Source organism: Oncorhynchus tshawytscha, unplaced genomic scaffold, assembly GCF_018296145.1.
Source record: "Oncorhynchus tshawytscha isolate Ot180627B unplaced genomic scaffold, Otsh_v2.0 Un_contig_12162_pilon_pilon, whole genome shotgun sequence".
NCBI classification, from domain to species: domain Eukaryota; kingdom Metazoa; phylum Chordata; class Actinopteri; order Salmoniformes; family Salmonidae; genus Oncorhynchus; species Oncorhynchus tshawytscha.
In genome coordinates this window covers 5,182-23,295 of record NW_024607366.1, presented here as the reverse complement: position 1 = coordinate 23,295, position 18,114 = coordinate 5,182, and the positions used below count along the sequence as shown (strand labels likewise).

At 63.8% G+C, this 18,114-nt stretch overlaps 1 protein-coding gene across 1 annotated transcript; it reads left to right on the top strand.

The window, feature by feature from the left end:
• The first annotated feature begins 16,888 nt into the window (after positions 1 to 16,888).
• Positions 16,889 to 17,797, top strand: LOC121842447 (ataxin-2 homolog). Its single transcript, XM_042312433.1, has one exon. It carries the CDS (start codon positions 16,889 to 16,891, stop codon positions 17,795 to 17,797), a length of 909 nt encoding a protein of 302 aa, XP_042168367.1.
• The last annotated feature ends 317 nt before the right edge of the window (positions 17,798 to 18,114 follow it).

Sequence of the window (18,114 nt, the reverse complement as noted above, 5' to 3'; positions counted from 1 at the left end):
CCACCTCCCCACCACCACCACCATCCACCTCCCCACCTGCCCACCAGCACCAGCACCACCACCACCATCCACCCCCCACCACCATCACCACCATCACCATCACCAGCACCAGCACCACCACCTCTCCATCACCACCACCATCCACCTCACCACCATCACCCACCACCATCCACCTCCCCACCACCACCACCACCACCACCATCCACCTCCCCACCATCACCACCACCACCATCCACCCCCCACCACCACCACCATCCACCCCCCACCACCACCACCATCCACCACCACCACCATCAACCTCCCCACCATCACCACCAACATCACCACCATCCACCCCCCACCACCATCACCCATCACCACCACCACCATCCACCTCCCACCATCACCACCAACATCACCACCACCATCCACCCCCCACCACCACCACCACCATCCACCTCCCACCACCACCTCACCACCACCATCCATCCACCATCACCTCCCACCACCACCACCATCACCACCACCACCATCCACCACCACCATCCACCTCCCCACCATCACCACCATCACCACCACCACCATCCACCTCCCCCACCGTCACCACCATCACCACCACCACCATCCACCTCCCCACCATCACCACCATCACCACCACCATCCCCCCCACCACCTGCATCACCACCACCACCATCCACCCCCCACCACCATCACCACCATCACCACCACCACCATCCACCTCCCCCACCATCACCACCAACATCACCACCACCATCCACCCCCCACCACCACCACCATCCACCACCACCACCATCAACCTCCCCACCATCACCACCAACATCACCACCATCCACCCCCACCACCATCACCACCATCACCACCACCACCATCCACCCCCACCACCACCACCATCCACCACCACCACCACCATCCACCTCCCACCATCACCACCAACATCACCACCACCATCCACCCCACCATCCACCTCCCCACCACCACCTCACCACCACCATCCATCCACCATCCACCTCCCCACCACCATCACCATCACCAGCACCAGCACCACCACCTCCCATCACCTGCCACCATCCGCCTCACCACCATCACCACCACCACCATCCACCTCCCCACCACCACCACCACCACCACCATCCACTCCCCCACCATCACCACCACCACCATCCACCCCCCACCACCACCACCACCATCCACCTCCCCACCACCACCACCATCCACCTCCCCACCATCACCACCACCACCATCCACCTCCCACCATCACCACCAACATCACCATCCACCAATCCCCCCCACCACCACCATCCACCACCATCAGCCTCCCCCACCATCACCACCAACATCACCACCATCCACCTCCCCGCCATCACCACCACCACCATCCACCTCCCACCATCACCACCAACATCACCACCACCATCCACCCCCCACCACCACCACCATCCACCACCACCACCATCAGCCTCCCCACCATCACCACCAACATCACCACCATCCACCCCCCACCACCATCACCACCACCACCATCCACCTCCCCACCATCACCACCAACATCCACCACCATCCACCCCCCACCACCACCACCATCCACCACCACCACCATCAACCTCCCCACCATCACCACCAACATCACCACCATCCACCCCCACCACCATCACCACCACCACCATCCACCTCCCCCGCCATCACCACCAACATCACCCACCACCATCCACCCCCACCACCATCACCACCATCACCACCACCACCATCCACCCCCTCCCCACCATCCACCACCAACACCACCATCCACCTCCCACCATCCACCAACATCACCACCACCATCCACCCCCACCATCCACCTCCCCACCACCACCTCACCACCACCATCCATCCACCATCCACCTCCCCACCACCATCACCATCACCAGCACCAGCACCACCACCTCTCCATCACCACCACCATCCACCTCACCACCATCACCACCACCATCCACCTCCCCACCACCACCACCACCACCACCATCCACCTCCCCACCATCACCACCACCACCATCCACCCCCCACCACCACCACCATCCACCTCCCCACCACCACCACCATCCACCTCCCCACCATCACCACCACCACCATCCACCTCCCACCATCACCAACATCACCACCACCCACCCCCACCACCACCACCATCCACCACCACCACCATCAACCTCCCCACCATCACCACCAACATCACCACCATCCACCCCCACCACCATCACCACCACCACCATCCACCTCCCCACCATCACCACTATCATCACCACCACCATCCACCCCCACCACCACCACCATCCACCACCACCACCATCCACCTCCCCACCATCACCACCAACATCACCACCACCATCACCCCCACCACCACCACCATCCACCTCCCCACCACCTCACCACCCACCTCACCACCACCTCACCACCACCATCCATCCACCATCACCTCCCCACCACCATCACCATCACCATCACCAGCACCAGCACCACCACCTCTCCATCACCACCACCATCCACCTCACCACCATCACCACCACCACCATCACCACCATCACCACCACCATCCACCTCCCCCACCACCACCACCACCATCCACCTCCCCACCATCACCACCACCACCATCCACCCCCCACCACCACCACCATCCACCTCCCCACCACCACCATCCACCTCCACCTACCCACCACCACCAGCACCAGCACCACCACCTCCCCATCACCAACATCACCACCACCATCCACCTCTCCACTATCACCATTACCACCACCACCACCATCCACCACCATCCACCTCCCCACCACCACCACCACCATCCACCTCCCCCACCATCACCACCACCACCATCCACCCCCCACCACCACCACCATCCACCTCCCCACCACCACCACCATCCACCTCCCCACCTGCCCACCACCACCAGCACCAGCACCACCACCTCCCCCACCACCAACATCACCACCACCATCCACCTCTCCTGCATCACCATTACCACCACCACCCCACCATCCATCACCATCCACCTCCCCAACACCACCACTATCACCACCACCACCATCCACCTCCCCACCACCACCACCATCCACCTCCCCAACACCACCACCATCACCACCACCACCATCCCTCCTCACCACCACCACCACCATCCACCCCCACCACCACCACCATCCACCTCCCCACCATCACCATCCACCCCCCCACCACCACCACCACCACCTCCCCACCACCAACATCACCACCACCATCCACCTCCCCACCACCACCATCCACCATCCACCTCCCCAACACCATCACCACCACCACCATCCTCCTCCTCACTACCACCACCACCATCCACCCCCACCACCACCACCATCCACCCCCCACCACCACCACCATCCACCTCCCCACCACCACCACCATCCACCATCCACCCCCACCAGCACCACCACCATCACAGCATCCAGCACACACCACCATCACCACCACCATCACCCCCACCATCACTGCACCACCATCCACCTCCCCATCACCACCAACATCCACCACCATCACCCCCCCACCACCACCACCACCACCACCACCACCATCCCCACCTCACACCACCATCCATCACCATCCACCTCCCCACCACCACCACCATCACCATCACCAGCACCCACCATCCACCTCACCACCACCACCACCATCCACCTCACCACCATCACACCACCACCATCACCACCACCACCACCATCCACCTCCCCCACCACCACCACCACCACCATCCACCTCCCCCACCATCACCACCACCACCATCCACCCCCCACCACCACCACCATCCACCTCCCCCCACCACCACCATCCACCTCCCCCGCCTCCCCACCCCACCAGCCAGCACCACCACCTCCCCATCACCACCACCACCCATCTCACCACCACCACCACCTCCCCACCACCAGCATCCCACCACCATCCACCACCATCACCACTACCACCACCACCATCACCACCACCACCACCATCCATCACCATCCACCTCCCCAACACCACCACTATCACTACCACCACCATCCACCTCCCCAACACCACCACTATCCACCTCCAAGCACCACCATCACCACCACCACCATCCACCTCCCCACCACCACCATCCACCTCCCCAACACCACCACTATCACCACCACCGCCATCCACCTCCCACCACCACCACCATCCACCTCCACCACCACCATCACCACCACCACCATCACCTCCCCACCACCACCACCACCACCCACCCCCACCACCACCACCATCCACCTCCCCACCACCACCACCATCCACCATCCACCCCCCACCACCACCACCACCACCTCCCCACCACCAACATCACCACCACCATCCAACTCCCCACCACCACCATCCACCATCCACCCCCAGCACCCCCACCAGCAGCACCACCACCTCCCCATCACCACCACCAACAACATCCACCTCCCCCACACCACCACCATCCACCCCCACCATCACCACCCCCCCACCATCACCACCCCATCCAACTCCCCACCACCACCATCCACCATCCACCCCCACCAGCACCCCCACCAGCACTAGCACACCCACCCTCCCCATCCCACCCAACCATCCACCTCCCCAACACCACCACCATCACCACCTCCACCCCCACCATCACCACCACCACCATCCACCTCCCCCACCACCATCACCACCACCACCATCCACCCCCCCGCCACCACCACCATCCACCTCCCCACCATCACCACCACCATCACCACCACCACCACCATCCACCCTCCCACCACCATCCACCTCCCCCATCCACCTCCAGTACTAGTACCACCACTATCCTCATCTGCACCACCCTATCTCACCACCCCACCACCTCCCACCACCAACATCACCACCACCACCTCCCACCATCACCACTACCACCACCACCATCACCACCACCACCACCATCCATCACCATCCACCTCCCCAACACCACCACTATCACTACCACCACCATCCAACACCCACCCTCCCAACACCACCACCATCACCACCACCACCATCCACCTCCCCCATCACCACCCATCCACCTCCCAACACCACCATATCACCACCACCACCATCCACCTCCCCACCACCACCACCATCCACCTCCCCCACCACCACCATCACCACCACCACCATCCACCTCCCCACCACCACCACCACCATCACCCCCACCACCACCACCATCCACCTCCCCACACCACCACCATCCACCATCCACCCCCCTACCACCACCACCACCACCTCCCCCACCACCAACATCACCACCACCATCCCTCCCCACCACCACCATCCACCATCCACCCCCACCAGCACCCCCACCAGCACCAGCACCACCACCTCCCCATCACCACCACCACAAGCATCCACCTCCACCACCACCATCACCACCACCACCCCCACCATCACCACCACCACCATCCACCTCCCCACCACCATCACCACCACCACCATCCACCCCCCCCCGCCACCACCACCATCCACCTCCCCACCATCACCACCACCATCACCACCACCACCACCATCCCCTCCCACCGCCACCTCCCCACCACCACCACCACCATCCACCCCCACCACCACCACCATCCACCCCCCACCAATCACACCACCATCCCCCCCACCATCACCACCACCACCATCCACCCCCACCACCACCACCATCCACCTCCCCACCATCACCACCACCACCATCCACCTCCCCACCATCACCACCATCCACCTCCCACCATCACCACCATCCACCCCCCCCACCACCACCACCATCCACCTCCCCACCAGCACCACCACCAGCACCAGCACCACCACCTCCCCATCACCACCACCACCATCCACCTCACCACCACCACCAGCTCCCTACCACCAACATCACCACCACCATTCACCTCCCCCACCACCACCATCCACCATCCACCCCATCAACCAATGGGGTAAATGTTGGGATGTATTTCTATGTCAACTTACCCTTGTTCTCTCACTTACTGTTTTCCAGCAAAGTTTTGACCACCACCACCTCCCCACCACCACCATCCACCACCACCATCACCACCACCACCATCCACCACCACCATCCACCTCCCCACCACCACCACCATCCACCTCCCCAACACCACCACCATCACCACCACCACCATCCACCTCCTCACCACCACCACCACCATCCACCCCCCACCACCACCACCATCCACCTCCCCACCACCACCACCATCCACCATCCACCCCCCCACCACCACCACCACCACCTCCCCCACCACCAACATCACCACCACCATCCACCTCCCCACCACCACCATCCACCATCCACCTCCCCAACACCATCACCACCACCACCATCCACCTCCTCACCACCACCACCACCATCCACCCCCACCACCACCACCATCCACCCCCCCACCACCACCACCATCCACCTCCCCCCACCTCCACCAACAGCATCCACCTCCCCAACACCACCACCATCACCACCACCATCCACCCCCCACCATCACCACCACCACCATCCACCTCCCCACCATCACCACCAACATCACCACCACCATCCACCCCCCACCACCACCACCACCACCACCACCACCATCCACCTCCCCACCTCACCACCACCATCCATCCACCATCCACCTCCCCACCACCACCACCATCACCATCACCAGCACCACCACCATCCACCTCACCCCACCACCCACCATCCACCTCACCCCATCACCACCACCACCGCCACCACCACCACCACCATCCGCCTCCCCACCACCACCACCACCACCATCCACCTCCCCGCCATCACCACCACCACCATCCACCCCCTGCACCACCACCACCACCATCCACCTCCCCACCACCACCACCATCCACCTCCCCACCTCCCCCACCACCACCAGCACCAGCACCACCACCTCCCCATCACCACCACCACCCATCCACCACCACCACCACCTCCCCCACCACCAACATCACCACCACCATCCACCTCTCCACCATCCACCACTACCACCACCACCATCACCACACCACCACCATCCATCACCATCCACCTCCCCAACACCACCACTATCACTACCACCACCATCCACCTCCCAACACCACCACCGCCGCATCCACCCCCAACACCACCACCATCACCACCACCACCATCCACCTCCCCACCACCACCATCCACCTCCCCACCACCACCATCACCACCACCACCATCCACCTCCCCACCACCACCACCATCCACCCCCCCCACCACCACCATCACCACCACCACCATCCACCTCCCCCACCACCACCATCCACCCCCCACCACCACCACCATCCACCTCCCCCACCACCGCCACCATCCACCATCCACCCCCCCCACCACCACCACCACCACCAAGTCCCCTCCACCACCATCACCACCACCATCCAACTCCCCACCATCCACCCGTCCACCATCCACACCCCACCAGCACCCCACCACCACCACCACCTCCCCATCACCACCACCAACAACATCCACCACCCCAACACCACCACCATCACCACCACCATCCACCCCCCACCATCACCACCCCCCACCATCACCACCACCATCCAACTCCCCACCACCACCATCCACCATCCACCCCCACCAGCACCCCCACCAGCACCAGCACCACCACCTCCCCATCACCACCACCAACAACATCCACCTCCCCAACACCACCACCATCACCACCACCATCCACCCCCCACCATCACCACCACCACCATCCACCTCCCCCACCACCATCACCACCACCACCATCCACCCCCCTCCACCACCACCACCATCCACCTCCCCACCATCACCACCACCATCACCACCACCACCACCATCCACCCCCCACCACCATCCACCTCCCCCCCCCACCCCACCAGCACCACCACCTCCCCATCACCACCACCACCCATCCCCACCACCACCACCACCACCACCAACATCACCACCACCATCCACCACCCATCCCCACCCACCACCACCATCACCGTCTCCGTCCACCACCACCACCATCACACACCATCCACCTCCCCACCATCACCCACCACCATCCACCTCCCCACCACCACCACCCGTCATCCACCTCCCCCCCCACCACCATCACCACCACCACCACCCCATCCCCACCACCACCATCCACCTCCCCAACACCACCACTATCACCCCCACCATCACCGCATCACCTCCCCCTCACCACCACCATCCACCTCCCCAACACCACCACCATCACCACCCCATCCACACCACCACCACCACCATCCACCCCCACCACCACCATCCACCTCCCCCCACCACCACCATCCACCATCCACCCCCCACCGCCACCACCACCACCTCCCCATCACCACCACCATTCACCTCCCCACCACCACCATCCACCATCCACCCCCACCAGCACCCCACCATGCACCAGCACCTCCCCACTTACCACCACCAAAGTTTTCGACCACCACCTCCCCACCACCTGCATCCACATCACCACCTGCCGTCACTCCCCACCCACCACCATCACACCACCATCCACCCCCCCACCATCACCACCACCACCATCCCACCACCATCACCACCACCACCATCCACTTTACCCCTACCCACCACCACCTCCCCCACCATCCACCACCATCCCCACCACCACCACCATCCACCCATCCCACCACCACCACCATCCACCACCACCACCACCACCATCCACCCCCACCACCACCACCACCATCCACCTCCCCGCCATCCCCCACCACCACCCCCACCACCACCACCATCCACCCCCCCACCAGCCACCACCACCATCCACCTCCCCACCATCACCACCATCCACCTCCCCACCATCACCACCATCCACCCCCCACCACCACCACCAACCTCCCCACCACCCACCACCATCCCCATCACCACCACCACCACCATCCACCTCCCCACCACCATCCCCACCACCACCACCACCATTCACCTCCCCACCACCACCATCCACCATCCACCCCATCAACCAATGGGAGTAAATGTTGGGATGTATTTCCACTTACCCTTGTTCTCTCACTTACTGTTTTCCAGCAAGTTTTTGACCACCACCACCTCCCCCACCACCACCATCCACCACCACCATCACCACCACCACCACCATCCACCACCACCATCACCACCACCACCATCCACCTCCCCACCATCACCACCACCACCACCACCATCCACCCCCCACCACCACCACCATCCACCACCACCACCATCCACCCCCCATCACCACCATCCACCTACCTCCCCACCATCACCATCCACCCCCACCACCACCACCACCATCCCACCACCACCACCCATCACCACCACCATCACCACCATCACCACCACCACTATCACCTCCCAGCTCCACCCCAACATCACCACCACCATTCACCCCCTCCACCACCATCCACCTCCCCACCACCACCCCACCATCCATCCACCATCCACCTCCCCACCACCATCACCATCACCATGCCCAGCACCACCACCTCCGCATCACCACCACCATCCACCTCACCACCATCACCACCACCATCCACCTCCCCACCACCACCACCACCACCACCATCCACCTCCCCACCATCACCACCACCACCATCCACCCCCACCACCACCACCATCCACCCCCCACCACCACCATCCACCTCCCCACCACCCCACCACACCACCACCACCTCCCCATCCCACCACCACCCATCCACCACCACCACCACCTCCCCCACCACCACCATCACCACCACCATCCACCCCCCCCGCCACCCACCACCACCACCATCCATCCCCCCCCGCCCATCACCACCACTCCACCATCCACCACCACCATCCACCTCCCCACCACCACCACCACCACCACCACCGCCGTCACCATCCACCATCCACCATCACCACCACCATCCACCCCCCCATCACCACCATCCACCATCCACCTCCACCACCATCACCACCAATGCCACCACCATCCACCCCCCCCACCACCACCATCCCACCACCACCATCCACCACCATCCACCCCCCACCACCATCACCACCACCACCATCCCACCAGCCCACCACCACCACCATCCACCACCTCACCACCACCACCACCACCACCATCACCACCGCCATCCACCTCCCCACCATCACCACCACCACCATCACCACCACCACCACCACCACCTCCCGTCCGCCCCATCCTGCCGCCGCCACCGCCATCCACCTCACCACCCACCACCACCAGCACCAGCACCACCCCTCCATCACCCACCACCACCCACCACCTCCCATCCACCACCATCACCACCACCACCACCACCCCCACCACCACCACCACCACCACAACACCACCACCACTACCGCCACCACCTCCCCATCACCCTGCCACCACCACCACCACCACCATCCATCACCATCCCCACCACCACCACTATCACCACCACCATCACCACCACCATTCCCCCACCCACCATCACCACCACACCTCCCCACCACCATCCACACCACCACACCCCCACCACCACCACCACCCCCACCATCACCACCACCACCACCACCCCCCAGCACCACCACCACCACCACCACCTCCCCACCACCACTATCACCACCACCACCACCACCACCACCACACCTCCACCACCACTCACCACCACCATCCACCTCATCTCACCACCACCATCCACCCCCACCACCATCACCACACCACCACCACCACCACCACCACCCCCCACCACCACCCACCACCCCACCCCCACCACCACCACCACCACCACATCCACCACCACCCCCCCACCCACCACCACCATCACCACCACCACCATCCATCCCCACCGCCATCACCTCCCCCCACCACCACCACCACCATCCACCCCCGCACGCCACCACCACCACCACCATCAACCACCCCACCATCACCACCACCCTCCACCATCACCACCACCATCCACCTCCCCCACCACCACCACCATCCACCACCACCACCACCACCATCCACCTCCCCATCACCACCACCACCATCCACCTCCCCACCATCACCACCACCCCACCTCCCCACCCACCATCACCATCCACCCCCCATCCACCACCACCACCACCCCCTCCCATCCCCCACCAACATCACCATCCCCACCACCACCATCACCTCACCACCACCATCACCTCCCCCACCACCACCACCATCCACCCCCACCACCCACCAAATGTTGGGATGCACAGCACCACCACCTCCCCATCACCACCACCACCCACCCACCTCCCACCACCACCATCCACCACCACCATCCCCCCACCATCACCACCACCACCATCCACCTCCCCACCACCATCCCCACCACCATCCCACCACCGCCACCACCATCCACCTCCACCACCACCACCACCATCCACCCCCACCACCACCATCCACCTCCCCCCACCACCACCACCCACCATCCCCCCCACCACCACCATCCACCCCATCCCACCACCCACCACCACCACCACCACCCCCACCGCCACCTCCCCACCATCCACCCCCCACCACCACCACCATCCCCCACCGCCACCACCACCTCCACCACCACCACCACACCGTCCTCCCACCTCACCACCACCGCCCCATCCACCACCCCACCATCACCACCATCGCCGCCCACCATCACCACCACCGTCCATCCACCGTCCCCCACCATCCACCACCATCCTCCCCACCCCCCCACCACCACCACCACCACCATCCACCACCACCACCTCCCCACCATCCCACCATCCACCTCCCCACCATCACCACCATCCACCCCCCACCACCACCACATCCTCCCCCACCAGCACCACCACCATCCCCATCACCACCACCATCCACCTCACCACCACCATCCCACCACCACCACCACCACCACCATCCACCATCCACCCATCCCTACCACCACTTACTGTCCACCAAAGTCCACCACACCACCACCATCCACCACCCCACCACCACCATCACCACCTCCACCACCCACCACCACCTCCCCCCACCACCATCACCACCACCACCACCACCTCCCCACCACCACCACCATCCACCCCCCACCACCATCCCCACCACCACCATCCACCATCCCCCACCCCACCACCACCACCCCCCACCAACATCACCACCATCCACCTCCCCACCACCCCACCACCACCATCCCCACCATCCACCATCCACCTCCCACCACCACCATCACCTCCGCCACCACCACCATCCACCATCCACCTCCCCCACCACCACCTCCACCACCCCACCATCCCCATCACCACCACCATCTACACCACATCCACCCCCCCACCACCACCACCATCCACCGCCCACCACCATCCACCATCCACATCACCACCACTACATCACCTCCCACCACCACCACCACCACCACCACCACCGTCCCACCACCCCGTCACCACCACCACCACCATCCACCACCACCCATCCACCTCCACCACCATCACCACCATCACCATCCCACCACCACCATCCACCTCCCACCACCACCACCATCCACCTCCCCACCATCACCCCCCACCATCCACCACCACCACCACCACCACCACCATCCACCTCCCCACCAGCCCCACCACCACCAGCACCAGCACCACCACCTCCCCATCACTCCCCATCACCCACCACCACCATCCACCTCACCACCACCACCAGCTCCCCCATACCACCAACATCACCACCACCATTCACCTCCCCACCACCACCACCACCATCCACCCCATCAACCAATGGGAGTAAATGTTGGGATGTATTTCTATGTCAACTTACCCTTGTTCTCTCACTTACTGTTTTTTCCAGCAAAACCACCTTTCGACCACCACCACCTCCCACCATCATCACCACCACCATCACCACCACCACCATCCACCACCACCATCACCTCCCCACCATCACCACCACCACCACCATCCACCTCCCCCACCACCACCACCATCACCACCACCACCACCACCACCCCCACCCCCCCCACCACCACCACCATCCACCCCCACCACCACCACCACCACCCCACCCATCACCACCACCATCCACCTCCCCACCACCATCCACCATCCACCCCCACCAGCACCCCCCCACCATCACCACCACCATCACATCCACACCACCGTCCACCCCCCACCACCACCACCATCCACCACCACCACCATCCACCTCCCCCCCCATCACCACCAACATCACCACCATCCCCACCACCACCACCCACCCCACCACCACCACCACCACCACCATCCACCTCCCACCATCACCACCAACATCACCACCACCATCCACCCCCCACCCACCACCACCACCACCACCACCACCATCCACCTCCCCCACCACCATCCACCACCATCCATCCACCATCCACCTCCCCACCACCATCACCATCCACCAGCACCAGCACCACCACCACCACCTCACCACCACCACCATCCACCTCCACCACCACCACCACCACCACCACCTCCCACCACCACCACCTCCCCACACCACCACACCACCACCACCACCACCATCCACCTCCCCACCACCACCTCACCACCACCACCATCCACCCCCCACCACCACCACCATCCACCTCCCCACCACCACCACCATCCACCTCCCCACCTCCACCATCACCAGCACCAGCACCACCACCACCACCACCACCACCACCCACCACCACCACCACCACCACCACCCCACCACCAACATCACCACCACCATCCACCTCTCCACCATCACCACCATCACCACCACCACCACCATCCACCATCACCACCACCATCCACCTCCCCCACCACCCACCATCACCACCACTACCATCCACCCCCACCACCACCACCATCACCACCACCACCACCACCACCACCACACCATCACCACCACCACCATCCACCTCCCCACCCACCACCATCACCTCACCACCACCCATCCACCCCCACCACCACCACCATCCACCTCCCCACCACCATCCACCTCCCCCACCACCACCACCATCACCACCACCACCATCCACCTCCCCACCATCACCACCACCATCACCACCATTCACCACCACCACCATCCACCTCACCACCACCACCGCCATCCACCACCCCACCACCCCACCACCACCACCACCACCATCCCACCACCATCCACCATCCCCACCACCACCACCATCCCCACCACCACCACCTCCCCACCACCACCACCATCCACCACCACCACCATCCACCACCCCACCACCACCACCACCACCACCATCCACCCCCCACACCATCCCCACCCCACCCACCATCCACCACCACCCCTCCCCACCACCACCATCCATCCACCACCCCCACCCCATCACCACCACCACACCACCACCACCATCACCACCACCATCCACCCCCACCACCACCACCATCCACCCCCCACCACCACCACCACCACCACCATCCACCATCACCATCCACCATCACCATCCCCACCACCACCACCACCACCACCATCCACCTCCCCAACCACCACCACCACCACCATCCACCATCACCATCCCACCACCACCATCCCATCACCACCACCATCCACCCTCCCCCCACCACCACCCCACCTCCCACCACCAGCACCACCACCACCACCTCCCCATCCCACCACCACCATCTCACCACCACCACCTCCCCCACCAACATCACCACCACCATCCCACCACCACCACCTCCCCCCACCACCACCACCATCCACCCCCACCACCACCACCATCCATCACCACCTGCCCCACCGCCACCACCACCACCTCCACCACCACCTCCCCAACATCACCACACCATCCACCCTCCACACCTCCCCCCACCACCACCTCCCCCAACACCACCCGTCCACCATCCCACCCACCCCAACCACCACCACTATCCTACCACCACCATCCCCACCCCAACACCACCACCATCCACCTCCCCAACACCACCACCATCACCACCACCGCCATCCACCTCCCCACCACCACCACCACCATCCACCACCCCACCCGCCACCACCCCACCGCCACCACCACCCACCCTCCCCCTCCCACCACCACCAACATCACCACCACCATCCACCTCCCCACCACCACCATCCACCATCCCCCACACCACCACCACCACCACCAGCACCAGCACCACCACCTCCCCATCCACCACCACCACCACCATCCACCTCCCCAACACCACCACCATCCCCCCACCACCACCACCCCACCACCATCACCACCACCTGCCCAACCCACCACCATCCCACCTCCCCCACCATCCACCACCACCACCCATCCCACCCACCCCCACCACCACCACCACCACCACCACCACCACCATCCACCCCCCACCACCACCACCATCCACCCCCCCTCCCCACCACCACCATCCACCCCCACCCACCATCACCACCATCCCCACCATCCACCACCACCCACCATCCACCTCCCCACCATCACCACCACCACCATCCACCTCCCCACCACCCACCACCACCCCACCCACCACCCACCCATCCACCTCCCCACCACCACCACCATCCACCTCCATCCACCTCCCACCACCACCACCACCAGCCCCACCACCACCACCATCCCCACCACCACCACCACCATCCACCCCCACCACCACCACCATCCCATCACCACCACCACCATCCCCCACCATCCCACCACCACCACCATCACCACCACCCATCCACCACCCCCCCATCACCACCACCACCTCCCCACCATCACCACCATCCCCCACCACCACCACCCACCACCACCACCACCACCACCACCATCCACCCCCACCACCACCATCACCACCACCACCACCATCCACCTCCCCACCACCCACCACCACCACCACCACCACCATCCACCCCCCACCCCTCCCCACCACCACCACCACCACCTCCACCACCACCACCACCATCCACCCCCACCACCACCACCATCCACCTCCCCACCATCACCACCACCACCATCCACCTCCACCATCACCACCACCACCATCCACCTCCCCACCATCACCACCACCACCATCCACCCCCCACCACCACCACCATCCACCCCCCACCACCACCACCACCATCCTCCACCACCATCCACCTCCCCACCATCACCACCATCCACCCCCACCACCACCACCATCCACCCCACCCCACCACCACCACCATCCACCTCCCCACCTCCCAACCACCACCAGCACCAGCACCAGCACCACCACCTCCCCATCATCACCACCATCCACCTCACCACCACCACCAGCTCCCCACCACCAACATCACCACCACCATCCACCTCCCCCACCACCACCACCATCCACCTCCCCACCTCCCCACCAGCACCACCACCAGCACCAGCACCACCACCTCCCCATCACCACCACCACCACCATTCACCTCCCCACCACCACCATCCACCATCCACCCCCCACCACCACCATCACCATCCACCTCCCCACCTCCCCACCAGCACCACCACCAGCACCACCACCTCCCCATACCACCACCAACACCATCCACCACCCCAACACCACCACCATCACCACCACCATCCACCCCCACCATCAACACCAACCATCCACCTCCCCACCATCCACTTCCCCACCACCATCACCACCACCACCACCATCCACCCCCCCACCACCACCACCATCCACCTCCCCACCACCACCACCATCCACCTCCCCACCACCACCACCACCACCACCATCCACCTCCCCACCACCACCATCCACCTCCCCACCAACACCACCACCATCACCACCACCATCATCTGGCCTTTCCCCAAACTATTTCATAAAATGTCATATTGTACTCCGTCATTCATTCGTTCACTTTGTTGTTAACTCACTTCATGTGCTGGATGAAAATATTGTTCTAAATATCTCCTCTGTCTTTCTCTCTCTCTCTTTTCCTCAGAAGATCTGAGCTGCTTGTGTCCCACACGACGGCAGGCCATGCATTTTGCCTAAACCCATCCTCCTCTTCCTCTCAACCAATCCGAGGCAGCCATGAACCCCCAGGAGGCGGAGTTAGGCCAGGAACTGAGCGAGGACGTGGAAGCCGACTTGCCCCCTCCTCAACGCCGTCGCCACGACAACAACACTGCCACAAACAGCAGGCGACCCCGGCAGCCTAGCAACCATAGTAGTGAAAACAACAACCATGCTGCACCGCGCTACAGGAGGTATAATGAGGCCCCTGGTGCAGGTGGCAGCAGAATCAGAGGAGCCCCACAGCGGAGGTCAACAGAGGAGCCAGAGGCAGAGCTGCACCAGGGAGCCCAGTCTCCTCCCCAGCAGCCCCAGCCTCAGCCCCAGCAGGCCCAGGGTCAGTCTCTGCCCATCCCGCGACCTGCAGTGACACGTTACCGCAGACAGGAGGACAGTGAGGCCAGGCTCAGAGCACAGCAGCAGAGACACACACAGAGACAGCAGAGAGAGGCTGAGAGGGCCCAGCAACAACAACCACCTCCACCAGGCCCACAGCCTGTTCACTCTCTACCCCCACAACCAGATGAGCCGGAGGAACAACCACCTCCACCAGGCCCACAGCCTGTTCACTCTCTACTCCCACAACCAGATGAGCCGGAGGAGGATGAGGGGGAGAGAGAGGGGGAGAGAGAGGGTGATGATTATGCATTAGCTCGTTCTGCTAGCACGGAAAGCGGTTTCCACACACACACAGACCGGGCGGAGGGCGACGCCGTCATGGCACTAGATCCTGAGGCAGAGGACGACTGCGGTACCTACGAGGTGACGCTTCGCCCAGAGGCAGAGGGATACACAGAGAGTGCTGAGTCAGAGCAACCCCACCCCAACCTGAACCTCAACTACCCCCCTCTGCCCCCTCCCTTACCCCGGGAACCCCTACCAGATGTTGGGAGACCCCCAGTCAGGAGGAGGCAGAGGAGACCCTGAACCCTGGAGGAGGTTACTCCAACTACGTGTACACCCAGCCTCTCTACCGCCGTGGGGGAGGGGCCAGCAGAAAAGGGGGCGGGACTGCAGCGTGGAGGAAGGGGTGGAGCCAGAAGACGAGGCGTATTCTGAAGCCTACGACTACTCCCTGACAGAACACGTCTACGAGGAGATCGGCGACGCTCTCTCTTCTGCCGCAAGGTTGCAGAGCCTATGGACGCCAATGAGAACCTCCAGCAGAGGAAAGCGGGGTTCCATCTGTTTGAGGGGCGGGAAGGAGGCGGGGACTACCGACAGCAGGAGGCGGTGGGGTCACG